This window comes from Numida meleagris, chromosome 2, assembly GCF_002078875.1.
Source record: "Numida meleagris isolate 19003 breed g44 Domestic line chromosome 2, NumMel1.0, whole genome shotgun sequence".
NCBI classification, from domain to species: domain Eukaryota; kingdom Metazoa; phylum Chordata; class Aves; order Galliformes; family Numididae; genus Numida; species Numida meleagris.
Genome location: NC_034410.1, coordinates 24,734,614 through 24,760,368, shown reverse-complemented (window position 1 = coordinate 24,760,368; position 25,755 = coordinate 24,734,614). Strand labels below are relative to the sequence as shown.

Here is a 25,755-nt window from a genome sequence, read left to right as displayed (position 1 = left end):
GCTCACTGAGTGTCCAAACTGGAGATACTAACTTTTAAAATTTTAAATCCAAACACATGCAAATCATATTCCATCCACAGGAATTGTGACGCCCCTCTTGAGAAAAACCGTGTGGTGGTTAAATTTCACGTCTATGGCTCAAGACACAGTGAAGCTAGTGTTTCTCAAATGTAGATCGTGGGGCACTGGTGAAACAAGTAGCTGAACTGTACTGTGATTAAAATTCTGGGGGAAAAATGCTTTACTGGGGATTATGCCTAACATGTAAACGTTGGGCTTGCTGAGTCAAAAATAGCTGAATTTATGCCCGGTAAACTTGTTTATCTGGAAGAGTTGATGAAATATAAAAATTAGCAACGCTACTTAAGTGTGTGTGCCATAGCTATAGGTGAGAATTGTGTGTTACACAAGGAAAGCGTTTGGTCTGCAAATGGAAAAATTTTCTGTCATAACGTGATATACAGGATGCTACAACATGGTAATTTTTGTATGTGAAAAAGCAATGTTCCTATTGTTTAACATGAGAATTATATTTTAAAGACATCTGTATTAACTGATAATTTCTTATTTTGTTTAGTGTCTGAAGAAAGTAGGAAACATGGATGGTCATAAGTAGTAAGTGCCTTGATCATTTTTTATTATTATAAAGAGCTAATGGTGTTTGGCATGTCGATTTGTCACTGCCTGGGTCTATTGTGCATTATGTTCTGGCATCTAGTACTTATATGAAGTCACTAGTAGATATTTTATTTAAAAAGAATAAAAATAAAAAATGAAAAACTGCCAACTAACCAAAGAATGGAAAACCAAGTGAATTTACTACATGGCTAAAAATTGCATGTGTTAGAAATTTCCTACCTAATGGTAGGAAGTATATAAGCCATCTTATTTCAAGAGATATGTCTATTATTATCATCAACAACAGAATAAAACTAGATCATTCTTTTATTTATATTTTTGATTTAGCGAAACCTAAATATATCTGTGATTGTTTGACACAAAATCTGCTTTAAAAGGTATTGACAAAAGCCTACTAGTAAAAATTATCCACCAAATAGTATATTAAATAATGAAAGCTTTATGTAGCTCACTCTGGAAGTAACGCCTCCTGTTTATTTCCATGGAAATAACAGATACAAAGAGCACAATAACACTATTTGATAGAGCAAATTCTCAGCTATAAAACACTATATTTCAACATAGTCACCGCCAATAGCTATGCATTTTCACCAGTGATGAACAACAACCTGCATGCCATGCTCTTAAAAATCTGCCCCAGTGGAGGTTTCACTGCTACTACAATGGTGTCACTGATAGGAAAATGTTGCTCATGCAGTTCAACTTTCACTGTGCTAACAGGCACTGTTTGGTCTCCATAAGCGTTCAGCAAAGGCTCAGTGAAAGTTATTGGGTGCCATTTTTTCCACATGGAGGAATTCTATTCCGCATCTTTCCTTCATACACACTTCCATGTCAGACGCCATTCTGTCAGACTGCCCATCTGTTGCCATCTGTCACGCGGCAACAAGATGTAATGGAATATTGGTGGGAAGGTTCGACCTCTACTGCCATACCACCAACATCTGCCTCTGAAGACATGGGCCAACATAATAAAATAGGAGGCATTAATTTCTGAGCAGCCCTTGTATAATCACATTAAGAATAAGCAGGAGCCAGGTATTTCTCCAAATGATATTAGTAGTTGAATTTGTCTATGGTAAATGATTATATTCTTCATATCCCTCCAATTTCTTTATCTGTCTAATTCAGGAATCTCTATTAATCCCAGAAGTTTTTTTTTTTTTGTGACCTTGCATTAATAGCTCATTTTTATTCTTCCCACCATGTTGTCAGAATTTCCAGTGATCTCAAGCAAGGCAGCTATTAAGGCTGGTTGACATCAAATGAATTATGGTGTTTTCTTCATTTGACCACTGAACTGAGATACCAGTTATTTGCACAGCTGTAGCGTAGGTTAAAACACTCAACTGGCACATAGCTAGGGCCACATAATTGCTTCGATTTTACTAATTTATTTATTTTCTTCTGTAAGGTAATATTATGCTGTTCTCACTAGTTAAACTATCATATTCTGCTTTTTCATAATGCAGGGGGATTTTGCAGGATCTAAACGTCCTTGTCATTTATCAGATACTGTAAATTTTGTTTTTCAGAGGTGCTGCATCTGTTAGGTCAGTATAGGCTGGACCTAATTTGATAGGCTGAAGTTGCCAAAGTATGTGTAATGATTTGATTCTGCAGTGCTACATATGAAACATCATGTTTGGTGTGCATTCTTTATTTTGTGTGATAGCACCAAAAGTCTTTTATTCCAAGCTTAGTGAAATTCATAAACTACACTCTTTGGACTGGTGCTTGGGCAGAATTAAATGAGTGAACACCTTTCTTTTTTTTGTGAAAGTTTGTGGAAGAAGCCAAGAAGTGCAGTATATGTATGCATTTTGAATTTTGTCCTTGCTCATTTCCAGTTAAATTTCTTATCATCCATTTGGTGATTGACTGCCTCTTAACTCACTGATTAGAAATAATTGAAGCAAATAACATATCCCCAACAAACAAAGTTCCTTTTCAGGTCAAACTATGACATTAGTAACTGTGTAGGATCGAGCTGCCACCCTTTTTCGGAATATGTGTACCAGTGGTTTGTAGTTTCAGAATGTCTGCAGTATTTCACAGAAGCATAACTATCTGTGTGCCTCACTACATGACTTGATGTGTGTGTTGGGTCTGAAGACCCATCATGACCCATCAGTGAGTTGAGTCTTGTGTTAACTGAGCTAGTGGGCAGTATCTCAGTAATGTAATGCAGGTGAAGAGTATCTTTACTTAAAGAATAAATTCAAAGACTTAAATTTTCCTAGTGTGTTTAATATATTACATTTTAGCAACCAATTATTTCTAATAAGCTGCAGTGATTTTGCAGATCTTAATTTATACGATAAGGGAAAGGGCTCATAGTTTTGCAGAAATTAATAGTGGAATAACTGTTACTGAAAGAGATCAAGATTTAATTGAGAAATTAAATTTAATTGAGAATTGTATTTTCTATGCTTCATATGGTTTAAATATATTGTGGAATATGCAGTTTGTGTTTATATTATACTTTTTATTGGGTTTGCTAGATAAATGTAATGTGGAATCATCTGCCAGTAAAAATTAATCCTTGGGAGAAAAAAAATTACCAGTTACGCACCTACGTTTGTTACTTATTCTTTAAACAATGAAAGAAGTCAGCTATCTATTTTGCACATAGCCTACTCAAAAGAGACAAATATTCTTTTTATTTATTCAATTAAAAAGAATGACAATAAAGAGTGTAATTTTATTCTTTAAATTATCTTTATGAAATCCTGACACAGCTGAAATTGCATAAAAATTGCTCTCTAGTTAAGCAGTTCTACTAGTGCTCTTTTAAACTTTCCTGTTAGTTGTATAAAAATAAAACTTTAATTTCAGGGACTATATATTATTCCATAATGTATTGGGAAGATTTCTTAGCAGCTGGTTATTTGGCAATATTGGTGGAACTTGTATGGCTTTAATAACCTCGTTACTAATGTATAATGAGGAGATGTGTGTTAGAATTCACGTCTGCATATACATGAAATATTCAGGATGGAAATTTATTAATGTAGTTTGTTAGACTTATTTTTTAAGCATCGTATTGAAGTTCTGTTGTTTTGTTTCTTAATATTTTAGCAATTATCCAAGGGAATTTTATGATCAGTATGCTCAAAGCCAAGAAAAATCTGTGGTTAATAAAATGCAACAGAAATACTGGAAAACAAAGCAAACTCTTATAAAGGTCACAGGAAAAAAAGAAGATGAACATGTTGTGGCTTCAGATGCAGATCTGGATGCAAAACTAGAGGTTTGTAATGTCTGCATAATAACTATTCTCTGATAACTTCTAAAATGTTTTCATTTCCATCAAGCCTTTAAGATATGTACCTGTACATACTATATAACAATGTCTATACATCTTTATCATTGTTTTTGTATAATATCCTTTCCAATTTTGGATTGAAGTACTTAGGGAGACACGAGGAATAGAATGGCATTTTTGTAAGACAAATTTATTTGGAACCTAACATCTCTCATACCTATTTTTAGGTTTTGGTGGCAGGCTTTTTGTTGTCGAGAGCAACAGGAGATCATCTTTTGTTTATCAGGAACTAGTGCATAGTGCAGTCTGCTCTCTGAGGCTTTTTTGCAGATTAATGTTTTCTGGCATGAGAAAAGGCAGCTTCGGAAAATCTTTAAAGAGTAACTAGGAGAAGGAATCCTACTGTATGACAGATACAGTCCTACTGTCAGTACCCTCGGCCACACTGGAAAAGAGTTAAGGTTCTAAAACTGAAGAGCTTTAACATCTTTGCCTAAATCAAAAGATAGAGAATGGACTTCCAAAGTGTAATAAACAAGTTAATGTCCAGCTAAATTTCATTGGTATTGTTTTGTTGTGTAATGGTCAATGTTCTATGTTACTGTTTTTCTTAGAAAATCATTGAGTTGGGATTCTCAGTTTTTCACGTGTTTAAGCTGAAATACAGGAAACTTTTACAACACACAAATATTTGTACACTAACTGTAGTAGTGATAACTTACATGCCTAGAATCCTCTAAGATCTATATATGTGGCCATCGTGATAGGTTTTAAGTGGGATGTATTGATGTGAAACAAGATAGAGGGACTGAAACAGTATTTTATAAATATATACACCTGAGTTCTTATGGTCCTTATTGTGTTGCAAATTCATTAGACAGGATGCTTTGTTACCTCATGTGGGATTATAAATAGGGTAATCTGTTTACAAGATAAAAAAAAAAGTACAGATGTTTTAACTTAAACAGCTTTTCAACTGCAGGTCATGCTCTCCACTTAAAAGACAAGGTCCTAGTGTATGTACAGGAGGTTAAGCAGGTGCCAAAGGATGGTAGTTAACTGCACCAGCAGTCCATTTTGCTATTGTTTGCATGGTACTTGATGTAGCAGAGTGGAAGTTTAAATTGCAGCATGAAGGTTTTAGATGAATAGAAAGAAAGAGTGGTAATTTCTCTTTTCATGTTAATTTTGTGAACTTAATCGAGACAGATGTTTTTTTTTTTTCTACTTTCTTTGGAAACCACTGCTTTATCAATTTGGTGAGAAAACCAGAACTGTGACAGTAGGAAGTCCAGTTTAAAATCAAAAATTGTACTGTTGGCATACCCATACAAGTTTGCTCCGTTGTACTTTGTGGTATTAAAAATGTAATATACTTATTGCCACCTAACACATTTCAGTGAAACTGCTGATAGGCATTTTGATAACCTTTTGTTTTGTTGGAGGATGTTCAAAAACAAAGATTAGTACATCTTCATATGTATCGAAAGATATTAATTAAAAAAAAGTCATTAGTGCTTTGGTTAAATATCAGCTGTTTGGTCTGTTTCCAAAATGTTTATTGTCTTTATTTTCATTTTGTGTGTTTTGACTGGTCTGTCTATATAGTTTCAGTGGATAACTTGATTGAAAGAAATACACAATTAAAAAAGGCAAATACTCTTTCAAACTGGAAAGGTTACTTCGGCATGCAAGAAGAAAATACAAATTCTGAGTAATTTCAACAAAATTTAAGATAAGCTTTTTCTTGTGTTTTAATCTTTAGTGTTTCTTGCATACACTTAAACAAAATGTTTTTGTTTTTTCTGTTTCAATTCCAGCTATTCCATTCAATTCAGAGAACATGTATGGAGTTGTTGAAAGCAATAGAACTTTATCAAAAAAGGATTTGTTGTAAGTATGATCGAATACAGTAGTTAAAATGATGAGGATATCTGCAATATGGAATCTTCTAACAAGTGAAAAAGTAAAAATTGAAATGGGGAACTACTGCTTTAATCCTGATTAAAATTAAAGATAACACTCCGTGCAGACACCTAAATGTAGACTTGTTTAATTGTTTATAGATCTCCACATTCATGTTAAGTTTCATATTTGATGTTATGCAGTGATACAAAGCAACAGTTATGGGGGAAAGCTTAATTTTTGAGTTTTTTCCTGTACAGTATGTGGCCCATCTAAATTCAGAACTGTCTTGCATTAGAAATTCTAACTCTGTTCTGAATTCTTGTGTTTTTATCAGGATTGACTGTGAAGAACATTGGTCTTATTACTAGTTTTATAATTAACTAATCCATGCAATTATGATGAATTTGATAATGCTGACTTGGCTGCAACAGGTGGATATTAATTAGTGGTAGTCATTAGTGAGAGATAGGAACCTCATTTGGGAAGTTTCAAACAGCAGATTGTATTAAAAGACCTAAGAAGTTATCTCCCATTAATATTTTGACTCTCTGCTGCTGTGGTTTCTGGCCTAGAAAAATGAATCAACTTTGGAAACACCTTTTAATTTACTTTCTTTTGTTGAGTTTTATACATATTTTCTCCACTCTTTCCTTTTTCTTTTGCCTGTCCAAAGAGGAGGTTCAGAGATGATGTTTCAGGATATTTAGGTAAAATTGTAATACAGGATAGCAGTGTATTTATTTGAGTTCAAGAAGTATTCCACACTAGCAGGTGAAATTTCCTACACAAAGATGTGCATGCAGCACACTCTGCCCTAGTATGCTATGAGTCTGCAATAGATTTGATTGTCAGCGTTTACCAGAATGACAAGAAGACTTCAAAACATCTTTCAGTATATTGGAGCATTCTCCTCATGGAGCCTGGGAAGAAATAGGTGCTGTTGAAGACAGCCACTTTGAAAGACTATTAGATGAGGCCACAATTAAATGTTTTTGTAAGGATGTGAGATTGTAGAGACTTACAGTTCCAAATTGGGAGTAGCCAACATGTCAGTGTATAAACGTCTTTTTTTGTGTTCATCCTCGTTTGAAAAGTAAATTCAAAAATATTATTTGAAATGTGAAAAATGCTAGAGTTCCAAAAGTGATCCTGCAAAGAAATTTGAAAGTAAATGATGCTTAACGTGAAGTACTAGATTTTTCATATTAAAAAAGTTCAGTTGTAGTCAAGCTTGAAAAACAAAGACCAAGATTAAGAACAAGTGAAAAAGCTTTTGGTAGTGTAGCTAAGCATTAGCTTCAGTGTAAATAAGCTAAGATTAGGTAGTCCAGGTACTAAAAAGGATATATATTTTTTATTTTTGAAGAAAGAGACGAAAGGATACTACAGTTGAGCCACTGCTGGGTCCTTAATGTAATCTAACCATGCTTTTTTTGTTGTTGCTCAAGAAGGAAGTAGCATGTTTTTTATATTGACTTTTGGCACTGACAAAATTTTATGATTCTTGTTAAGTACAGCAAACTCATGAAATTTACTGATTTATAAAATCAGGAATTCCGTGAAATTAATTTTTCTGTGCTGTTTGGATTTGGAGTGAGTTAATCTATTTGATGTTAGGCCAGTTTAAAAACTGTTAGAAACATGCTAAATTACATGTTTGATCACTCGTTTATTTTCCATTAGTTCTGTCTCAGGAAGAAAATGAATTGGGGAAATTTCTTCGATCACAGGGTTCTCAGGATAAAACGAGAGCAGGAAAAATGATGCAAGCAACAGGAAAGGCCCTCTGCTTTTCTTCTCAGCAAAGGTATGTTTATCAGTATAACCATCTGATCGCATGGGATAATGGTAGTTGATTCATCATTGTTATAATTCATTTTACCGCTGCAGATGTGTGAGGAGCAAAGTGATAAGAAATTTGTTATTGATCAAAACTGTTGAAGTACTGGCAATATTTCTGGCTTTCTGTGAGTAGTTTTGCCAGATCATGTTTTCTGTCCGATGGGCCTGCTGTGTCTCTAGATCTCCAGATTCCTCCACATATGCTTGTTCAGCTCAGCAGTTATAAAGCTATATAGGTGCTGTCTGCATGGCCTTTCTAGCAGTGGGACAGTAAAGGAGCTGGTTCAGTCTCTCTCCTGCTTAGTTGCAATTCTCATTGTGCAGAAAAACACTACAGTAGTCATATTGTGGAGGTGTCCAGGTCTTGGGATGGTAGGAGGTGGCTTTTTCTGGATCCCAGTCTCCCACCTCAAATAAATGAAGCTATTTTCTGCTTTAACCTTACCGTAAGAATCCCGAGAAAAGATCCCGCTGACCTTATGTAGATTGGGTAGGAGCAAGTTGGTAAAAGGTGAAGAATACAGAGGGACACTTAAACTCTTGCTTTTCCATAGAGCTCTTGATGTCTTACTGACCCTGTGCTTGTTCAAAGGGTTTAAAAGCAACAGTACTTGATGTTGTTATGGGTTGTATTAGTGTGGAGGATTTGGGTTTTGTGGATTTTTTTTGTTGTTTTTTTTTCCATATTAGTACTATGAAAGCTTTAAATTTTCCATCAGTCAGAAGGGAAAAATCAGTTCCATGATGAATTACAAATCAAATTCTCTACTCTTACAGGATTTGGGGAGACTCTTAATTATTGTAACACTTTCCAGCTTTAGCTTAATGGAGCAGCTGTTTGGCTCAAAATAAAACTTCACCTATCAAGTACTGAGAATTTCATGTTTATTTTGGGCTACAGTTTGGTCATTAGCACATCCAGGAACGGCCATGTGTAGGATCTTCAGAACACATGTAAGGTGCCTTTGAGCAAAAGCCCTAATTATTTGCTTTTTTAAAAAGCTCAACATTTTTCACAAATTGCACCGTAAGATCTGTCCATGTGAACTGATTTTTTCCTTTGAATGACTGGTTTGGTGTTTGTAGAATTGAAGAAATGTGTATTATACCCAAAAAAGACACAGTAAGAAGTTCACATTTTATTGTATCTTTTATTTGATGTACATCTAAGGCATCTTTTAAAATAAATTCCCATAAAAATAAAAACAGATGTTCACCTTTCTTTTCTTTTTGAGCCATCTTCAAGCTCATCTTGGAGTCAGGATTGTTCTTACTTACGTTGCATGCCAATAGCAATCTGGAGCTCCAGTAGATGAAATTTGCTGGCTATTGGAGCTGAAATTAGAGATTCTCCTAGGCCTAGGAAGTCCCTAAGTGACAAATTAAACTAGCTCTACACTGGTGTGGAACTGATTGAACCCATTCCAGTGAGGTGGCTGCTGGCAACAAACAGGAAAGCAGAAGCAGCAGATGGAAACATGCAAAAAGTTGGAGTAATTCTGTCTAGTCTGAGATCCCATTAGGAGCTGAAGTGATGGCATAGCGAAGACAACAGTGTCCCCTACTGCCTCTCCAAAGTGTAGTATCTGGAACAGATATTTAAGAAAATCCCTAAAACCTTCCCAAAGATAAATATCCTTCAAAAGAATTGCTCCAATTCCCTAAAATAAAGAAAAAGAAATCAGTTAATTAGGCACCTGGCAGATGACTTCTTTGTTTACATGTACGTGTGAAGATTAAAGGCTAATAGAAGTGCTTTTTCTGAGGCTTAACTTGACGATCCTGATGCATATGTGGTATGTATCCAGTAATACAAATGACCTCAGGTGCGTTCTTACACTTGTTAAATGCAGCTTGCAAAGAGGGAAGTTAAAATCATAAATGTAATCATTTTAGCTAAAGAAAATGTACACATTAGCAAAAGTTTATTTTCCACTCACATGAGTAAGTGAAAGAAACTGTGAAAGGTCACTACTTGACTAGGAGGACTGGAAACCCAATATACATACAAAACCATCCATTTTGTGTATATTCCCAACCAGTCCATACGGCTGTCTGAACACAGAGTAAAAATTAAGTGAATTCTTTCTGCTCTTTGTCTTTTGATTACTAGCAAAGTATCAGTAATTATATTAATTTGTGTGCCTTTGTGGAATGACTTCCTTCCCCTCATTTCTTTATGTCTTCCCCCAGATTAGCCCTGCGTGCTCCTTTGACTAGGTTATACCAAGAAGTGGAGACTTTCAGGTATAGGGCCATCTCAGACACGTGGCTGACAGTAAATCGCATGGAACAGTATCGGACTGAATACAGAGGAGCTCTGCTTTGGATGAAAGATGTTTCTCAGGAGCTGGATCCAGATCTTTATAAGCAGATGGAGAAGTTCAGAAAGGTATGACATTTCCTGTCGTTTCCTAGAATGGAATGCCTGATGAAGCAATGAAGCATGATTTTGATTATTCTGAGAAAGATATAACTCTGCAGAGCTAAGGATGCCATTAAACATAACTGATCTTTTTCCGTGTGACAGAACTCCAATTAATCTGATATGGAATACAGTATCCTTCACAGAAGAGTGGGCTGTAAGGGAAGATATGGTAGTAAGAAATATCATTTTTCAGTAGTCAATTCAACTTCATCTTACATCTTTATAATTTAAATAACATACATGTTTTAAAGAAGGTTATTTAATTTTGAATACCTAGCTGTGGTGCCTGAATGACTAATAGAAGAAGGCATGTCTGCTTTCAGCAGGGAAAGGAAAATAGATTTTTGTAACCAAAATGGACAGAATAACAGAAATGCCATAGTATCTGCTGATAAATCTTTGCGTGCAGTTAAAAGCAGGATTTTTCAGAATGGAATGATGTCGGATTTGAGGGAGGAGTTCCGTATACAGTTCAGCATCATTCCTGGGCAACCACCAACCATTAAAACTGTTAAGAATGCACTCTCTATAAATTGTCTTCCTTCAGCATCTCTCACGTTTGCTATACTCCTCCCCTGCCAAAGGGCTTCCAAAAATCAGAAGTCACAGACAATAGTCTGCAGATTTGCTACCAGATGTGAGGATAGAATTTATTTGTGGTGATCCTGTTCAGGAATGCTCAGGAGGCCCTTGCATGTATCAGTGAAGGATTGGAACTTTTCTTAATGACTATAATGTTCACAGTTTGCTGTTTATGAATGTTGACTATTATGAGGAGTTAAGGTCCTAGTGGCTTGTGCTTTGAGTAAATGTAGTAAAAAACAAACAAAAACCACCAACAACAACAAAACCAACCTTATTAAAATTGTGTGATAGTTGAAAGCAGAAGCCTAATAACAGCAATTGTGCTAACAGGCATGCATATGTACATATGAGGACGTGTCTTAGAGATAGACAACATACGAAAGACAATCCCTGTTCATTAATGGCTTGAGCATCCATCTTTCTGTGACTGGAAGCGTTTGGAGATGAAAGGTGCTTAATTTTAAAAGCTTGAATAAGCCATCCTAATGGAAAAGAACTGGTATGCTTCTAGACTATGCCATTTCTTGTAAACTGAAGTGGTGACAATAGCAATTAAGAAAGGGGTGGAACAGATGAAATTCCAGCTAGCCATCTAATCTTTATTTAATATCCTTGAGTGCAGGATATTCCTGTAAGTCTTGTGGCACCAGGCAAGATTTTATTATGCCTTGTGGGAAGTGTTTATAACAGCAAGTTCTTACAGGTAAAATAATTGGTGTGATCTTGGCCTCAGCCGATTGCTTATGTGTAATGTTTGATTTATTAGAAAAAGACTTAAAAAATGGAATGTTAGAATGAATAAAGCAGTGCTGGTAATGGTCATACAAAGGTGACTTATAGCTTTCTTGAAAAACAAATGCTATGGAAGGTATAAATTATGTAAATGGCAAAGTAATTAAAATAACGTATGCTTTGACTCATGAGCTGTGCATTTAAAAAGCTGAATGTGAAATTTCAGCCCTCTCGCGTTGCTGTGCTTCAAGGTCAGCAAAAATAAAGTCTTTTTAAGCTTAGTAGTATTAAGGTTAGGAAAATTTCCCCATTTGTACCGTGTTAAATATATTGAAATATTTCTAAGTCTGAAATGACTTATATTTTAGCATAAACAAATCATTGATGTGTTTGGTATAGATCCTAAAATTCTATAGCATTGCCTTGAATACCTCAAAAAAACTTGAAGAATGTCTTTGAACCTTTCTTTCCTCTGGCTGTCAACAGAAAACCTTTCAGATCACATAGTATTGCAGAGAACAAAAACCTCTATGTTTTGTAGCCAGCAAAGTAAAGAATGCTCTTGGTATCAACTTCCCTACATGTTTTAACACTTGCAAAAGTTAAACTTTTTCTTTTTTCATTTTTGAAAAACATTATGGAAAGAAAATCCTGACGTATGATTTACCTAGATAGCTGTTGCTGAACAAGGCACAGGTTTGTTTTTAGTGCTTTAGGGATGTAGACGATAGACATAACTGATGGTGGATACTGCAGCCCTGAATAATTATAAGAGTTATTTTTATTCTCTTTTTGTTATATTCTTGCTTGCAGATCTTGGTTGTACCATAGTGTGGCAGTGTAATGCAGGGCTTTTAAGGCTTATTTTGGATCTCTCATAATTTAAGTCATGGTTAACTTTGTGTTGAGAATGATGCCATAATTACAGATGTAAGATTTTTTAATTCTCAGATACACCATCACCAGTGAGAAATGTTTGATCTGGAGCTTCTTATGTAGTGATACACCAGCAAGTAGTTAATGGAGCTGATCTGAGAGAGCATTTGGAAAAAAAAAAAAACTTCAGACTTCTAGTTGTAAAAATGCTACGTGTTACTTCAGTAAATGTCTTTTTAATTTTGAGTAAACAGTGCTGGTATAGAGATCTTTAATGTACCCAGTGCATCAGCATTGTTTATATCACTCGGTAATAGGACTGGCTTTCAAGCATGTAAGCCTTTGTAATATAATGTTAAATACATCACTATGTGTACAGAGGTGGTACTTGTTTTAGGAGACCAAAGCTAAATCAATCCAGATGGGCTTTTCATACCTCCCATCAGAGTAGCTAGAAGATCAATAGTTGAGTCAGTATTTTCAGAGCTGATAAAATCTGAGTTAAAACATTGGCATTTTTTTAGCTCTCTTTCAAAGCAATGAGGTACTTGAATTTTCTACTGCTGTTTCCAAGACGTCAGTGTAAATACAGTAGATCCAGCAATCCTGCCACTTTCAAAGTGTTCCAGTGTTGTTTTTTTCAGCAATAACCTGCAGAAAAACCTTTTTACATTGTTACATGAGGATATCCTTGTGATTGTTGCTACTTAGTCAAACCAAGGAAACAGGTAAAGCGTTTACTTCTCCCCACAGTGTCCTGTGAATGCTATGTACCTCCACTGTTTTTTGGGAGGTTTGTTGTTCTTTTTGTTTTTCCTATAAACAAATTTTATGGATACTTGAGCAGTGCTATAGATAATAGTGGTCTTTCATCCCCAGTTTGCAGCTTCAAGTGTTGCCTGAGGGAATCTAACCAGTGCTTTGCTGTGCAATGCTGTAATATTTGAAAGAATTTCATTGAGTTAATGTTCATTCACCAAATTCTCCAACGCTGATTAGGTTTGTAAGTTTCTTAAGTACTGGCTGTTCTGTCTGTCTGGTTATGAAAGACTGCAGTGTGAGCTCTGCTGTGATGCTGTAAAATTACAGACCAAATAGCCCAAGTGCTGGTGGTCCCTGTATCTCCTTACCATAGCTCTGAAAAACAAAGATTTTCCATGCATTTTCTGAGAAGAAACATACCAATGTGCAGAGTGATAGATGTGCCACCAGGCGACAGCCTTCCCTAGACAGCCTATAAGGAACACAGAAGAGGCTGTTTGGTTCAATTTTACTTAGCTAAGCTATCATGTCAGACGTTTATACAGTGTGATATAGACATTTTTATCAAAACTAGACATTACAGTACCTCCTGTAACAGGTTAAAAATTAAAAAGCTGAAAAAATTAGCATATTGAACTTCAACTATATGAAAAATTAAATCCTTCAGATGGCAAGATATATATAATGCTACATTGGTAGAGCAAATTAATCCTTACTATATATTTGGGTTTTTCTTTCATCATCTTTATGCTCTCTGCCTCCCTTCCTTCTGAGGTTCAAGCCAAAGCTGAAGTAGCTTTGTAAATTCACAGGGCTTTCTAAGTACTGGGATCCCTCAGGCAAGCTGTGCTGTAGCAGTGTGCTGAGGACTGGGTACTTGGAAGCTGGGGCTCAATTTCTCCCTGTTGCATAGTCCCCTCTGCTTTGCAAGGATCTCTGCTTCTGTGTGAACCAAATGAAAGCTTAGATGGGAGAGAGATGAAGTTGAAACTGCAAGGGTAAGAAGCAGTGCATGGGCTGTTTGCCACAGAGCTTTGAAAATGCTGTGAGATTCATCCACTTGAAATACAGTGCAAGCCCTATGTACTGAGATAGCAGCAATATGTATCTGTTTGTAAAGCTTTGTGTATTAGATTGGAGTGCTGTCTGGAAGAGGAGTCGCTTCTTGATCAGTATGTTTGTGGGAGCCATGGGGGAACAAGTAGTGTGGTGTGTGCTGGGCCTCCTTGTTCAGAGAGATGAGATAGGCCCTACCCTGCAGTGCTGCACCTCGAACTACTTTAGTGGTGCTGAAGAAGTGGGATGGATCCTAGCATGGAAGAAAAGTGTCAGTATATTCCCAGTTCCCCTAAAGATCCTAAAAATTATAGGTCCCTTAATGTCTGGCTGTTACTTTGCAGTTGTGAGGAACTTGCAAGCTTGCAGCTGAGTTGTTTGGGAGCAGTTTATCTCAAGTTCTTCCTAGTTGTAGCACTCTGTATACTTGAAAAAAAATGAATGTCCTTAAATGGCATTTTAGACATAAGTCTGGCAAGAGAAAAGGCAAAGCAGTAAGAAAAAGGAAGGCTCAACAAGAAGAATTTGTAATGACATAACAATCGTTTAGATTGTTGTTTTTATAAATGTAGTTGTGTAGGGAGCAGCTGATCAGCACAAGTTCTCTGCTAAACGTCTTTTAGGAAAGAAGTTAAAGCTTGTATGGATGGTTGGGGAATAACGAGAATCTAAATAAATCCATTGATCAAAAGGTCAAAAGGGAAACATTAGAATGCATATATTGTAAAGACCCTAGGAAGTCTGGATAAGATGCATCTGCTGCAGCTTTACAGGGAAGGCTTAGGAGGCCATGGAATCCCTTACATCTTTATTCCTCCGCTGCCTCCCTGCCTACCAGCTCAGCCGGGTATGAGTGCAGTTTGGCTTGTGTGATGTTGAAGAGGCTTTCCCATTTACAGCATCATCTCCTGCTCTCCATATTCTCAGCCTCCATTAACGCCAGAGCTGCAGGCAGCCCTGCAAGCCTGGAGGCACTGTGGAAATGTACTTGAGGGTTATTTTTTTAATTGTCTGTTAAACTTAAATCTCTTGGAGTGTTGAGGAAATGCAAAAAGTCTAAGCAGGGGAAAAAAGACAGCTAATATGGTACCAATCTTTGAAACAAGAATGAATTTGACAGTTCCCATCCTTGTAAAAATAATTTCAGTTTGTGGTAAAATGATGAAAAGAAAATCTGTAGGCATTTAGAGAGTAACAAAATGAGGAGTAGTGAACAACACGAGTTTATAAATAACATTACAGAATTTTATTTTGTGGTTCTATACAGCTTATGAAATCAGTAGAAAAAATGCATTATGTATAATAAATATGGATTGTTCAAAAGTACTCATTGCTGTTTCTTACTGGGAAAATGAATTAAAACTTGCTAAAATAGTATGTGCACTTAAGAGCTGAGACTGTTGGTTGAGGAATGCTAAACAAACTCGTAGAAAATAAGGATAGAAAATGTCTTGAAGATCAGCTAGACTGTTTTCCTGCCAGGACAGAATCATGCTTTTGTAGTATATTTTCCAAGGGGTTTTGCTCAACTAGTAAATAAAATTCAGTTGAGGATGACAGTCTTAGAAGTTTTGTGGATCTTGATGGTGTTCTAGTTTAATTATTTAGAAGTCAGCTAAAAGAAGATGTGTTAATGTTAATTACTTCTGCAGATGATATTGAGCTGGAAGGTGTTTTGGTTTTCCAAGCAGCAAAGTATACCAGCATCCCAAAGGAAAATGTCTTTGGCCTTGGCAGTCAGAGTGGTGTAATCAATACACTTTCAGCTGCCATAGTTACAAGTAGCACTGTAAGTGATTCATCTTTAGAGCCAGCTATGGTATTTACTGTTTATCAACTTCGGTTTAAAAAAGGGAAAAAGTTGTAGACAGCAGTTGTTTCTGTTTCTTCTTTAGATGATACTTCCACATTAACTTCTCTAGTTAACGAGTGCAAAATTTAAAGCTTTTTTTATGCTCTTAGGAGACAAAAATGTAAGCCTTTGCATGTGAGAGAGTAGATGATGAGTGTTGTTCCCTGATGATAGAAAGACCTATAAGTTGCTTTAGTAGGCCACACATTAGATATATTTGTGGCACTATTATGTGAAAAATACTGTTGAATTTCATCATACCTATTAGAAATATGAGCAGGTAGGGTCTGTCAATTTGATAGTCCATCTTTATCATTCTTGCTGATCCGTTTGCTGATTTGGATTACTGTTACTCATCAGACAAGATCAGATGAGATTCTAGGATACCCAGTAATATTTCCTGCAAGATAGCTGTGTACTCTAAAATTAGTGAGATATCATCACTTAGCATTCAGAGATCTGTATCTCAGTGAAGCAAAGTGATGGCAGAGATAACAGCATTCACATCCTTCACTTCTTGTGGCGTGTTTATTGCCATCAAGAAAATCAGAATCGTAGAATCATTAAGGTTGGAAAATGATCTCCGAGATCATCTAAAGCAACTGTCCACCTACAACCAATGTTGCCCACTAATTCATGTTCTGTAGTACCACATCTGCACGTTTCTTGAACACCTCCAGGGATGGTGACTCCACCGCCTTCCTGGGCAGCCTGAGCCAGTGTCTGACCACTCTTTTGGAGAAGAAGTTTTTCCTAAACACTTTGTTTCGTTCTGGTTGGGACTGAAAGAACATAATTAATATTGAATATTTTTTTGTATTGTCATCATTGTCTCTCCTTGCAAAGTCAGATGAAGTTTCAGTGCTGAGAACATCTTTTTTGTGCTGTTTCTGATGTAAAGCTTTTTTCAGATTCTCCAGTGTCAAATTCAGTATCATTAAGTGCTGAAACCAAAACAAAAAAAAATACTTTACATACAAAATATTTAAGCATTTTAAGTTGTTTTTTAAAAAATCACCTTTTTATAACAAATTGACCCTAAGCCGAACTGTTTTTCACAGTGTATTTTATAATCTTATAAATTTAAATTACCATTTCAAGACTAATTGTAAGAATCTTGTTAGACAGTGAGATAAAATCAATGGTTTTTCTGAAGCTATTTCGTGTATATTAAGTATTACTGACGACTGTTACTAGGTTAAAAGCAAAGTAACAATTTGTGATAGAGATGCCCTTTTAAAAGCATAATAAAAGGATGCTATTTAAAAATAGAAGCAAGCTTTTTGGAACAGATTACATCATCTTCAGATGTATTGCTTGTAGAATATAGTTGCTTCCAGAGACTGAATCTTGCCCTTGAGAGGTGGTTCATCATCCACTCAGTTATTTTTAAGAAGAGTCAGATGAGACCCAGCAAAATGGCTGTAAAAAAAAAAGTAAAATGAAGTGTTAGACTACATATTTCAGTGATCTTGTTACATGCAACCTAGTTGAAATGCAAAAAAGGTGGACTTGGTTTAATTGTTGTGCAATTTCATGCTTGTACATATCTCAAAAAAAAGTAGGTTAAAGCCACTGTTCATATAATTAGAAGTTGTATTACTTCAGCAGAATAAAGCAAATTAAAAAAAAGTTAAATGATTTAATTCAATAATAGTGTTAAGTTAATCTTTAATGTAATAATTATTATGAACCCCAATATTAGAAAGGTGCTCTCAAATATGATTTGGCAAACTTTAGGCTTCGACAGATTTTTTGAAATCTAATAATTATAGAATGTGTAAGCATTAAAGTTAATCTTGAAATTTAATAAAAAGGAAGAAAGGAGCTACTGAACACTGTTTTCACTTAATTATCCTGCTGTGTTTTGGTCTTAAAATCAGGAATAAATGATAATTCCCTTGGCAATTTCAAGTGGTCACTTGAAAACTCTAATCCTGCAAACTGATCTGTGTGGGCAAAGCCCCTAACCCATGTGGATCATTATGTGAATACAGAGCCTAAATGAAGTGTAAAAATGTAAACAAGATAGGCTGTGAAAGGAGAAATGAGATTTGGAAAATTCCCTCAGCCTTAATAATCTGAAAAGCTAGGAGGTAGCTAAAGAAATATTTTTTATAAATAAATGAAGTACAGATGTGACTAAACTGAGAGAATTCTGCAGGAGAGAAGAATAAACAGGAAGAGGAATACAGCTGTTGGGGAAAACTTTGTTTACACAAGAGAACCAAGTTTTTTGGTCACCACTGCCCAGGAATTTGTTCATATACTTTCCTAAAACGCCTGGGCACATACATAATGTAGTCCATCTGCTTTTACTTCATTAGGCCTTTTGCTGTTCAGTTATGTGCTATATAGGCTCTGAATCTTTTCTAAGATACTATGTTTGATTTTTCTCCTTCACTTAGTGAAACCAACTTGAAGATGAGATTTAAAACAAACAAACAAACAAACACCCCTAAACAGAACTATTCTAACCAGAGAAATGTCTGATTTCAACTTTTTTTTTTTATTCTACCTGAACCCTTTCTTCTTTGACAGCGCAATGTGAAATCTGAAGAGCAGCATAGAAAAAGATTTAGAGACTTTTATAATAACTTAAATCTTTCTCAGTTTGTGTCAGGAAAGAATATAATTAAATTATTTTGAGGGAAATATGGTGCAATAAACTGATGTATTAAACATCAACTATGAAACTTATTAATCATAATTTATTTTACTTCTTAACAGCACTGTCAGTTCAGGTAGTACAGCTGTGTACTTACACAAAATAGTTTATCTCTGGAGCAGTAATAGTACACAAAATTATCTACAACGGACACATTGTGTTACAAGTGACTTGTGATTGTTAGTGGTTATCATTCTATTGCCTATGCAAAAAAATGTTAAGTAGAAAACAAAATCTGAAACTCAGCTGTACAACTTCTCTTCCTGCATTAGCACTGTAAACAGGATGGCTTTATACTCAGGACAGTGAGAGCATCTAGGCACCAAATATTAAAGGCAGCCTGGTTATTGTGGTGATGGTACAAGTATATTTCTAGGGGTGTTGGTGTCACACTGCTAAGATTTGCTTTGTGTGTCAGCACATTATACATCCACCCATCACAAGTACATCATAACCAAAGGCCATTGGCCAAGAGGATCTTGCAGCCAGCTTAGTGTTTTGTGATGCTTTAACTGAGGAAAATGTTTTCCCCCTAAGCATTGGTTTTTAACATCCCTTTACCTAATTCCAGTTGACTCAGTTTCTCCATCCACCCGCTCAGAAGCATCTCAGAATTAAGTAACAGTCTTGTTCAGACCCTGAAGAATTTGATTTTGATGCAAAGAAATGAAAAATATAAATGCAGTTTTCTAACTGTGATGATGTTGCACCTAAAGGATTTGACATATCTTCGATAAATGAGGTAGAAACTGAGCTGCATAATTACAAGGTGAATAAAATGGACATAATAGGGAATTTAGTTTTATGCTATAAGTTCCTTTACATCGCCCCTCTGGCTGGTCTTTCAGCAGCTTTCAAAAACAGTAATTACCTGTCTCTATCTCCTGTAAGAGCTAACTGTTTAATTGCTCCCCACTTGCCAGCACCTCCCTGCTCCATGTATGCCAACCATCCTTTGCTTTCAGATTGTGCAATATAATTAACACTACTGACTTGTGAAAAACTCAGAGCGATTCTCAGCACATTTAACACTAAGTCTAGGTTACTTCTGGTTTAGAGCTGATGAGATCTTTCATACCTGGAAGCTTACTTCTTTGCTTTTGCCATCTGTTTTGGTTGGCCTGCTTCTTGCTACAAATCTTTACAGTCACTTTTGGCATCTTGCAGACTTGCATTGTAGTAACAAAAAAATGTCTTTTTTCAGACCCTATAGAGTTATATACATTTGTGCTGTTGGATTTTTGTCAACTCCCTCAGTCATTTGAGGATATGTTCTGAGTTATCAGAACCAACCTCCTCCCTAAAGAGGATATATGTTTTTGCACAAAAATGTGCACCCATTTGCAGTTAAGAATAGTATGTGTCCAAGCATGCTGTTGTGGTAATTACTCTCAACTGCAGACTTACAGATGTGTGTTTACTGCTACAACTGCATTTGGTGTCATATCATAAAACTCTATCCCAAAACTCTGAAGTAATGCTATGTAGGTGAATGTTGTTCTGCTTGCAATTTGAGAGTTTCCTGGTCAACAGACCAGAAAAATCATTGGTAATTATTTTCTGTGCATGTCATTGCTTCAGGGATTGTATTAGCATCGATACATTTTTTTCCTTTCAGCCTGGTATAGCGCACACATCCTGAGTTTGACTAATACTGAAACTTGCCACCAACAGAAAGCTGAGGCGTGTACTTAGGCTGCTTAAAGTAGAAAATGCAGACCTTCTGTTAGCCAGATTAGATGTGAGATTGTTATTGCCCTCCCTTCCTTTACATTGTCATTTATTGTTTGTTCTCTTTTAAAAATAACTTGGATATTGATCCAAGCTATAAAAATAAATCAAAGTGCTGTGAGATACCTTTCCATTGCAATTGAAGATGGTGGGTAACAGAGCGCAGAGCTATGCATTTGAAAAGTAGGGGAAGATTTTTGGAAAGGAAAAGCCAGTGGTACTTATAGCCCTTTTCCTGGGAAGAGGGATGGCTATACAGATCTGCAGCTTTTCAAAAGATGGTGCCTCAATGTAGTTTAACTAGTGCAAAGCTCAATGCAAACATTCACTTTGTATTGAGAATATCAAATATGAACTTAGCTTAAAAATGTTTCCTTCACAGCTTTGATTCAAGTAAACAGCTCTTAATTGAAGTAAGTCTTTTGTAAACTTGTTTAGCGTTTGTTTAATTCACAATCATTTTAAAAAACTGTTTAGTTAAGCCAGTGGAAAAGTAATGCTTTATCCGTTTCTAGGTTTGTGGCATTGGAGGCTACTGAGTCTTGTAAGACGGTGTGACTCAGTCACGTTTTTTGTTTTGCCTGATTTTCAGCGTGTGGTTGTTGTGCTGTGATCATGGTTTCTGTAATAAGTTTGAGTGAGGTCCTGAAGAATTGAAGATATGTTACTGTTGTTGCTTTTTGCTTCATAAATTTAACAAACCTTTCTCCACTTTAAAGGAAATCATGATTGGAGTGACCCAACTCTCATGTCTGAGAGTTGGTTGCATCCCGTATTTCATAGCTATTTTTCTTAAAACTGACATGTTAATTTCTCCGTGTGTTGTGTGCTTTATTGCAACGAACTGGTCGCTAGTTGAGCAGATGGATTCATATTGTGGAATTGCACCATGCTGCTCTGTTTGTAAAAACTGTTGTAAAGCTTGAAGCTAAATATTTTGTTGTCTGTCTTTTGGCTGGTTGAACTCACTGGGTTGTGCTGAGAAATGTAACTTCCATCAAGGCTGCATCCAGCTGCTGGACGAGTGGCAAGCACTCAGCAGAGGCTGCTGTCCCCAGATGGCATGCCATTTTCTCCCTGTGTTGGGCCCTGCTGGAAGGGTAGAAATTGGGAAGGAAGCGGAAAATCTCCGTAATTCCTTAGTAAAAAAAAAAAAAAATTAGAGTTTTTCTGTTGCTGTTTGGCCTTACCTTTCAGTCTGTTGGGTTTTTTGTGGTTTTTTTTTTTCCTCTGGAGGGACTAAATTATTTTTTAGTAATGGAAAGTGTATTCATATTGCTGCAGGGCAGATGTTCAGAAAGTTATTTAACACAAAGAGCAGTGTTGCTTGCCACAGGTTGTTTTCATGTCTTGAAGATGCTTGATTTGGATATAACAAAACTTTGCTGCTGCAAAGATGCATTTGGATTTAGGTTTTTATACTACCATAGTATTGATAGTAGGCAGGAAAAGGTCTCAGATTGAACTCAAGAAGTTGAACAGGCAAGGAAAAAAAAAAAACATGCTCTTTGGAGATGTATTGAAACAATACCTCATTGATTGAATAGCTGGAAGACTTTTGGCATATGAATTCAGGCTATCTTTAGATAGTTCTGATCAGAATATCTAACCTAGTAGTATGGCTGCTCTAACAGTATTCACAAATGCAAAGTAAAAGTTCAATACAAAATAAAAATTTGCTGTTTATATTTTTTTCCTGAGGAGTCATTTAGACAATATTACTGTTCAGTGCACCGCTCCCCTTTTAAATAAAATAAGTAAAAGTTTCACTCAGCAGACAACCCTCTAGGACTTGAAGAGAAGAGTGTTGTGTATATGCTTGGGCAGTGGATGCTGGAAGCTAAGCTAGATTTGTCCAGGTGGATCCTGTATGTTATTGCATGCTATTTCCAAAGTTGAAATCTCATATCTTAAGGTATACGTAGATTTCAGTGTGGGGAGGTACTGAATTTTGTGAAAGTAAGGCACTGAGATCTGGACTTTTATCTGTACTGCAGTTATGACTGTAAAAATCATCAGAATGTCTGAAAATTGTTCCCATCTCTTCCTCAAATGAATTTATGTGAATTCAAAGCTTACCTGTTGTCATACAGTTACAATTCAGGGAGTATTTCTAAATGCTTTCTCTTACTTAGACATGGTTGGGCGTAGGCAGCATGTGAATGCACCCTAGCAATTGAAAGTGAACACTTTTTAAGTTACAAAATTCAACATGCTTTTGAATTTTGATACTGAAAAGCCTCCTATTACACAGGTGTCAGTGAAGTGAGAAACATTGCTGTCTTTTAGAAAAAGTGCATGGGAATTATCTGTGCTGCCTTTGACCACAGCACACCTTTCACATAAGGCATTGATCCAGGCACAGTGCAGCACAGCACCTTGCTTGCAATCGCACCCTGACCTGCACACACACCTCAGTGTTACCTGATTCTTCAGGGTGGGTATATTAGCTCAAACAGAAGTCCCACCATCTGTCCATCATCTGCAACTGGCAGTAGCAACTAGGGCGTTGCATAGAGCAAGTACATGGTGCCCCTCACTACAGGAAAGACACTGAGGCCCTGGAGCATGTTCAGAGAAGGGCAGCAAAGCTGGTAAGGGGTCTGGAGCACAAGTCTTATGAGGAGCAGCTGCGGGAACTGTGATTATTTAGTCTGGAGAAGAGGAGGCTCATGGGAGACCTTATTGCTATGGACAACTACCTGAAGAGAGATTGAGGTAAGATGGAGATCGGTCTCTTCTCCCATGTAACTAGCAATAAGACAAGAGGGAATGGCCTCAAGTTGCACCAGAGGAGATTCAGGCTGGACATTAGGAAAAACTTCTCCAAAAGAGCAGTCAGGCACTGGAATGAGCTGCCCAAGGAGGTAGTGGAGTCGCTGACCCTAGAGGTGTTCAAGAATCATAGAATCATAGAGTGGCCTGGGTGGAAAAGGACCTCAAAGATCATCTAGTTTCAATCCCCCTACCATGGGCAGGGTTGCCAACCGCTAGAGCAGGCTGCCCTGAGCCACATCTAGCCTTGCCTTGAATGCCTCCAGGGACGGGGCATCCACAACCTCTCTGGGCAACCTGTTCCAGTGCGTCACCACCCTCTGTGTGAAATACTTCCTCCTAATATCTAAGCTACATCTCCCCTGTCTCAGTTTAAAACCATTCCCCTTTGTCCTATCACTATCAACGCGTGTAAACAGTTGTTCCCCCTCCTGTTTATACACTCCCTTCAAGTATTGGAAGGCCACAATGAGGTCTCTCCAGAGCCTTCTCTTCCCCAAGCTAAACAAGCCCAGCACCCTCAGCCTTTCTTCATAGGAGAGGTGCTCCAGCCCTCTGATCATCTTGGTGGCCCTCCTCTGGATCTGTTCCAAGAGCTCTGCATCTTTCTTGTGTTGGGGGCCCCAGGCCTGGACGCAGTACTCCAGATGGGGCCTCACAAGAGCTGAGTAGAGGGGGACCACCACCTCCCTCTCCCTGCTGGCCACTCCTCTTTTAAAGCAGCCCAGAACATGGTTGGCCTTCCGGGCTGCAAGCACACACTGCTGGCTCGTGTCCAGCTTCTTGTCCACCAGGACCCCTAGGTCCTTCTTGAGGAGTTCTTCCCCCAGTTTGTATAAATACCTGGGACTGCCCCAGCCCAAGTGTAACACCTTGCACTTGGCCTTGTTGAACTTCATTAGGTTCTCATGGGCCCACTTCTCCTACCTGTCCAGGTCCCTCTGGATGGCTTCCCTTCCCTCCAGTGTATTGACTGCACTGCTCATCTTGGTGTCATCTGCAAACTTGCTTAGGGTGCACTCGATTCCATCATCTGTGTCATTGATAAAGATGTTGAAGAGCACCAGTCCCAAGACTGAGCCTTCAGAGACACTACTTGTGACTGGCCTCGACCCTGACATAGAACCGTTGATCACAAGAAATGTTTGGATGTTGTATTGAGGGACATGGTTTAATGGGAAATATTTGCAATAGGTGGATGGTTGGACTGGATGATCTTGGAGGTCTTTTCCAACCTTGGAGGTGATTCTATGATTCTGTGATTTTTGTGTAATGCTCTGACCAGTGGAGACATCATAAAACATAGTGGGTTGTTCGACTGACACAGATGTTATTTAAAGTTCTGCTGTCCTTGTATTGAGTTCAATCTGCTGGTTTAATACAATGTTCTCTGGTTCTTGTGGCCAAAGCACAGTGTTTTCCAATGTCTGTATGTTGTCTGATGGCCTTCTAATGCACTCCTTATTCAGCTCTTTTTTCTAGACTGAAAAATCTTTCATTCCTTTTACAGTAGCTTATTTACATCTTTGATCATACGTTTGTGCTCTTCTGACTTTTTCTTTCAGAGTTATGTAGCTTTTTTTCCCCAGTACGAAGGCTGAACTGATATGATTTTGCAGATCCAACTTGGCTCTGGGTGGAAGAAAAACAGAATCGGGAAGAATAATTCTTCATGCCACTGGATAATATTCATGGAACCACATGCGTAATGTGTGATGAGGTTCTTGTTTTTCCAGATATCTAAGGAGACACAAGAGAGTTGGAAAAGATACAGTGTACAGCAGACGAATAATTACAGAGCTGGGAAGGAAGTGAGGTGGTAGAAAAAGGGAGAGAGAAAGAAGTAAGTTATTTGTGTCAGTGTTTGTATAAACCAGAGAGGGAAAGCTAATTGGTAGGATTCAATTTCTGTGATAGCCATCATGGAATATATCAGAAGACGGTACAGCCAGCCTTTGGGTTTTTTCAGGGAAAAAGGAAGAATATTCAAGCCAGCCATAATTTTATATCCTCACAGGGGTCAGAGTGTTGCTCACATCTGCTGACTGTCAGTGGTTTTGGAGTAAGCAGTTTTGACTATGGCTTAGTCATTAATGCCAGGCTGCACTTACACAGCATGTGAGCCAACAGACTCAAAGCAATAAAAGTTTTACAGGCTGAGTACTGAAAAACTTAAGAGGGAAATTAGACATAAATGTGACACAAAGAGCAAATTTCATATTCCACTGAATAAAATCCACAAAGAAGTGAAAGCTCATGTCCATGATCTGTCTGTTTTGTAAATATAATCTTTGTATAATATCTTTTAGAAAAAAAAAATCCTTTGTTGGGATTTAAAAACAGCAGTGTTCCTAATAACATCTTATATTTTTTATATTACTGCTAAAGAAAAAAAAAGCAGGAAAATTCTTTAAGCACTTTGCTTTTTGCCATGACGTTGTCCTTGACCCAGGTAGCTTACCACAGAAGAACATGTTGCAGGCGGAGCTGACCAGTTGACATGGATTTCAAAACAGGAAGAAAAGACAGGCGTCTGACCCAAAGTACTGACAGGATAAAAAAGGGTTAGAAACAAGGACAAAGTTACGTAGGCAGGAAGAAAGAAAAGCATGAAACTCTGCAGTTAAAGAAGA

General features: G+C 37.1%; 1 protein-coding gene across 6 annotated transcripts in view; it reads left to right on the top strand.

Moving 5' to 3' along the window:
* The window catches only part of ICA1 (islet cell autoantigen 1), a 72,341-nt gene that overhangs the window by 10,597 nt on the left and 35,989 nt on the right, over positions 1-25,755 (top strand). For all 6 annotated transcript variants that reach the window (XM_021385957.1, XM_021385962.1, XM_021385961.1 and 3 more), the window contains 5 exons: positions 578-615; positions 3,721-3,892; positions 5,728-5,800; positions 7,499-7,622; positions 9,851-10,049. In XM_021385957.1, the coding sequence (XP_021241632.1) occupies positions 578-615; positions 3,721-3,892; positions 5,728-5,800; positions 7,499-7,622; positions 9,851-10,049 (606 nt within the window). The remainder of the gene's footprint in view (positions 1-577; positions 616-3,720; positions 3,893-5,727; positions 5,801-7,498; positions 7,623-9,850; positions 10,050-25,755) is intronic.